Below are 4,688 nucleotides of genomic sequence, written 5' to 3' on the forward strand. Positions count from 1 at the left end.
AAATCAATTTTTTCACACCATCAAATCACCATAAACTAAAAAAAAAAAAAATATGAAACAATCCAAAATCATTTATCTCTTGGTGTTCTCTTTAACAATCAACTTACTCACTTCGTACACTAAGGCTCATGGTGAAAATGCCACTTTAAGCCACGATGCGAGTGATACTACATACAAACATTCGCTCCTTTCGAATGTAAGGGCGACTATGACTCTTAACAGCTTTGAGGAAGGTGGAGATGGAGGGGGTCCATCTGAGTGTGACGGTCAGTACCACTTAAATAAGTACAATATTGTGGCGTTGTCCACTAGGTGGTACAATAACGGGAATAGGTGCTTAAAACATATAAATATATATTACAAAGGTAGAAGTACGCGAGCAAAGGTGGTTGATGAGTGTGACTCAAATGGGGGTTGTGCTAATGACATTGTGGATGCATCAAGTGGAGTTTGGGCGGACCTTCAAATTTCAGAGAGTAGTCCCGAATATGGAAAGGTCCAAATTACTTGGTCTGATGAATAAGATACTTGGTGTGAGATGCATCATGAGTTCAAGTACGTACGTCATATATAAATAGACGTACTACTTATGTTCTTTCCTTTCCAAATAAAATGTACTACTTCGTGTGTACTTGTAGTTTAAATTATGTGCTTGTTATTATCCTTTCCAAATAAAATGTACTACTTCGTGTGTATTTGTAGCTTTGATTATGTAATTTGGTATTATCCTTTCCACTAAAGTGTGCTTGCAATTACTAGTCTACTAGTCTTTTATTTCATGTATCTGTATCCCTGAACATTTCACTGTTATTATATACCTATATCTAAAAGGCAAAGGCCAAATAAATAGTACTATTCCTTTTTCCACTTTTCGCAAACTTAACCCCCAACTTTTATTAAAATACAAATCGCACCCCACTTTACACTCTTATTAAAATACAAATCGCACCCCCACTTTATACGTATATTTTTTCCCAAATTTCACAAACTTAACCCCCTAACTTTTATTAAAATACAAATCGAACCCCCACTTTACTAACTTTTTTTTTTACTAATACTCAATTTTCACAAACTTAACCCTCTAACTTTTATTAAAATAGAAATCGAACTCCCACTTTATACGTATATTTTTTTTAAATTTCACAAACTTAACCCCCTAACTTTTATTAAAATACAAATCGAACCCCCACTTTACTAACTTTTTTTTTAAATAAAACCAGAACGCTAAAAGAGGCAACTTTCACAAAAGGAACAACCCTTCAATGTTAGATGTCGAAAAAATTTCTTTTTTACAAAATAGATCAAGACTTTTTTTTTTAACTCGCATTCAAAACGGAGCCCCCGGCGCGAAGCGAGGGCTCCACATCTAGTAAGATATAATTGAGATAGTCCAAATGAATAGTACTATTTTGACTATCTCAATCTCACACTAAGGCCCCCAAACTTTATCCAACGTACGAATCGGCCCCCTCCCCAATACTACTATTTGGACTATCTCAATCTCACACTAAGGACCCCAAACTTTATCCAAAGTACGAATCGACCCCTCCCCAATTTTCCTAAAAAAAAACCCCACACCCTCGAGAAAATACAAAACACCCCCCAACCCTACCCCCTTACCCCGACCCGACCCGACTCGCCTCCCCGTTATTATAACTATAATAATATTATATAATATATTTCGTCCTTTCACCTTTTTTTATTTTTTTTTGTTTTCACTTTTTTTCCTTTTTCCAAAAAAACCCCCAAACTTTGTTCAAAAATTAAAATCGCCTCCCAAACAGGGGAGTAAAATGTTAAATAACTATTTTCATAAAAAAATCTTAACTAAACTCCACCCAAATATTCAACGGGTCATATCTTCTCGCTCGCAACGAGTTAAATTTTTCGACACCATCGTTAAACTCGAAATAATTTTAGGAACACAATGTCAATAACTATACGCAAAATGGAATCTTTTTTAAAAACGCTAAATATTTGAGTTACTTTTCATACACGTTGATTTTGCGTTAAATTTTTAAAAGTCAACAATTCCATAGCGAAACGCGGAGATGCACATAGCACATATATTGTTAATTTAAAATAACATTTAAATCTTTCACGGGTTATACCTTTTAGTTCGACTCGAGTTGCGCTTCAACGACATCATCGTTAGCCACGAAATAATTTTACAAACTAAACGCACTAAAATACATTGAAAACCGAACCCCCGGCGCGAAGCGAGGGTTCGTAAACTAGTTATTATTATTTTTTAAAACGGCAAAATTACATTAAAAACACTCAGCAAGCGAAGTTAAGAAAAAATTACAAGAAAAACAAAAGCGAGTGCAACCAAGAAATCTAATTCATATATATATATATATATATATATATATATATATATATATATATATATATATATATATATATATATATATATAGTGGTAGGATCAAGAGGGAAGTAACCATTCGGGGGGAAGCGGAGGAAAGCAAAAACTTTTTTTTTTTCGTTTTTTGAAAAAACTTTGTTCACGAACATTATAGATGAGATGAAAATATGAACATTTAGTAGAGACACTTTGTGATAAATGTTTTTATTTTGGCGGAAAAACGCTCGAAGAAGTAATATATAATAATTATCGTGTTTTTCGAGCGTATTTTGAGGTTTAGCTATTGGGGTTTAAATATTAGGGTTTAGATATTAAGGTTTATAGGGTTTAGATATTAGGGTTTAGAAATTTAGGGTTTAAGGTTTAGATTTAGGGTTTAGATTTAGGATTTAGATTGAGTTTTTAACACGAACGGTTTAGGGTTTAGGGTTTGGTGTTTTGGGTTGATTCCATAAACACCAAACCCTAAACCCTAAACCCTAAACTCTAAATCGGGCTAAATTTTACTTCACAAAACATGAAGAAAAAAAAACGTTCATATTCTTCACGAACAATATTATCTTGAATGTTATTTTTGTCGATCGTTTTCCCGCCAAAATAATAACATTCATCACGAAGTGTCTCTTCTAAATGTTCATATTTTCGTGTAATCTTGATGCCGGGAAAAAAAATTCAAAAAAACGAAGAAAAAAAATATCGCTTCCCCCCGATTGGTTACTTCCCCATTGATCCTGCCCCTATATATATATATATATATATATATATATATATATATATATATATATATATATATATATATATATATATATATATATATATATATATATATATATATATATATATATAGTGGTAGGATCAAGAGGGAAGTAACCAATCAGGGGGAAACGGGGGGAAGCAAAATCTTTTTTTTTTTCGTTTTTTGAAAAAACTTTGTTCACGAACATTATAGATTGGATGAAAATATGAACATTTAATAAAGACACTTTGTGATAAATGTTTCTATTTTGGCGAAAAAACGCTCGAAGAACTAATATATAACAATTATCGTGTTTTTCGAGCGTATGTTGAGGTTATAGATATAGGGTTTAGATATTAGGGTTTAGATATTAGGGTTTAGAAATTTAGGGTTTCGGGTTTAGATTTAGAGTTTAGATTTAGGATTTAGATTGAGTTTTTAACACGAACGGTTTAGAGTTTAGGGTTTAGGGTTTAGGGTTTGGTGTTTTGGGTTTATGGAATAAACCCAAAACCCAAAACCCAAAATCCTAAACCCTAAACTCTAAATCGGGCTAAATTTTACTTCACAAAACATGAAGAAAAAAAAAGTTAACATTCTTCACGAACAATATTATCTTGAATGTTATTTTTGTCGATCGTTTTCCCGCCTAAATAATAACATTCATCACGAAGTGTCTTTTCTAAATGTTCATATTTTCGTTTGATCTTGATGCCTGCAAAAAAAAAATTCAAAAAAACGAAAAAAAATAATTTTTTTTTGCTTCCCTCCGCTTCTCCCCGATTGGTTACTTCCCCATTAATCCTGCCCATATATATATATATATATATATATATATATATATAGGGGTAAGTAAAATGAGATTTTTATATCTTTTACATTAGAGCTTCAGTTTTAAAAAAAAAATTCCGTTATTAACTGACATTGTGTAGATTCACAAAAAAAAAAAAAAAAAAGTTAACGGGAGCTTAAAATGCATGTGATGTATGTTAACGTGTTTTGAGATTTTTTTGAGTTTTTTTGAGGATTTAGCCCGATTTAGAGTTTAGGGGTTAGGGGTTAGGGTTTAGGGTTTTCGGGTTTACTCCGTAAACCCTCAACCCTAAACCCTAACGTAAACCCTAAACCCTAAACCCTAAACTATAAACATTTTATATTAAAAGCTCGTTCTAAAACCCTAATTTCTAAACCCTAAACCCTAATTTCTAAATCCTAATTACTAAACCCTAAACACTGTTTTTTTAATCAAAATCATTTTTTCTTTGTTTTTTGTTAAGATGCATTAGATGCATGAAAAGCAGTTAACATGCATCAAGCAGCGGATAACATGCATCAGATACATCTTAACGATCTAGTTAAAAAAATTATTTTTTTCTGAATCTACACAATGAAAATAGATACCAGCAATTTTTTTTTTAAATCGGAGCTGTAGAACTAAAGATATATAAATCACAAAATCACTTATCCCCTTATCCCACTTAGCGTTTGATCTATATATATATATATATATATATATATATATATATATATATATATATATATATATATATATATATATATATATATATATATATATATATATA

General features: G+C 31.4%; 1 protein-coding gene across 1 annotated transcript; it reads left to right on the plus strand.

The window, feature by feature from the left end:
- Positions 1 to 208: 208 nt before the first annotated feature.
- LOC139875348 (putative ripening-related protein 2) lies at positions 209 to 523 on the plus strand. Its single transcript, XM_071862687.1, has one exon. The coding sequence runs from the start codon at positions 209 to 211 to the stop codon at positions 521 to 523; it is 315 nt and encodes a 104-aa protein (XP_071718788.1).
- Positions 524 to 4,688: the final 4,165 nt, after the last annotated feature.

Source organism: Rutidosis leptorrhynchoides, chromosome 11, assembly GCF_046630445.1.
Source record: "Rutidosis leptorrhynchoides isolate AG116_Rl617_1_P2 chromosome 11, CSIRO_AGI_Rlap_v1, whole genome shotgun sequence".
Lineage (NCBI taxonomy): Eukaryota > Viridiplantae > Streptophyta > Magnoliopsida > Asterales > Asteraceae > Rutidosis > Rutidosis leptorrhynchoides.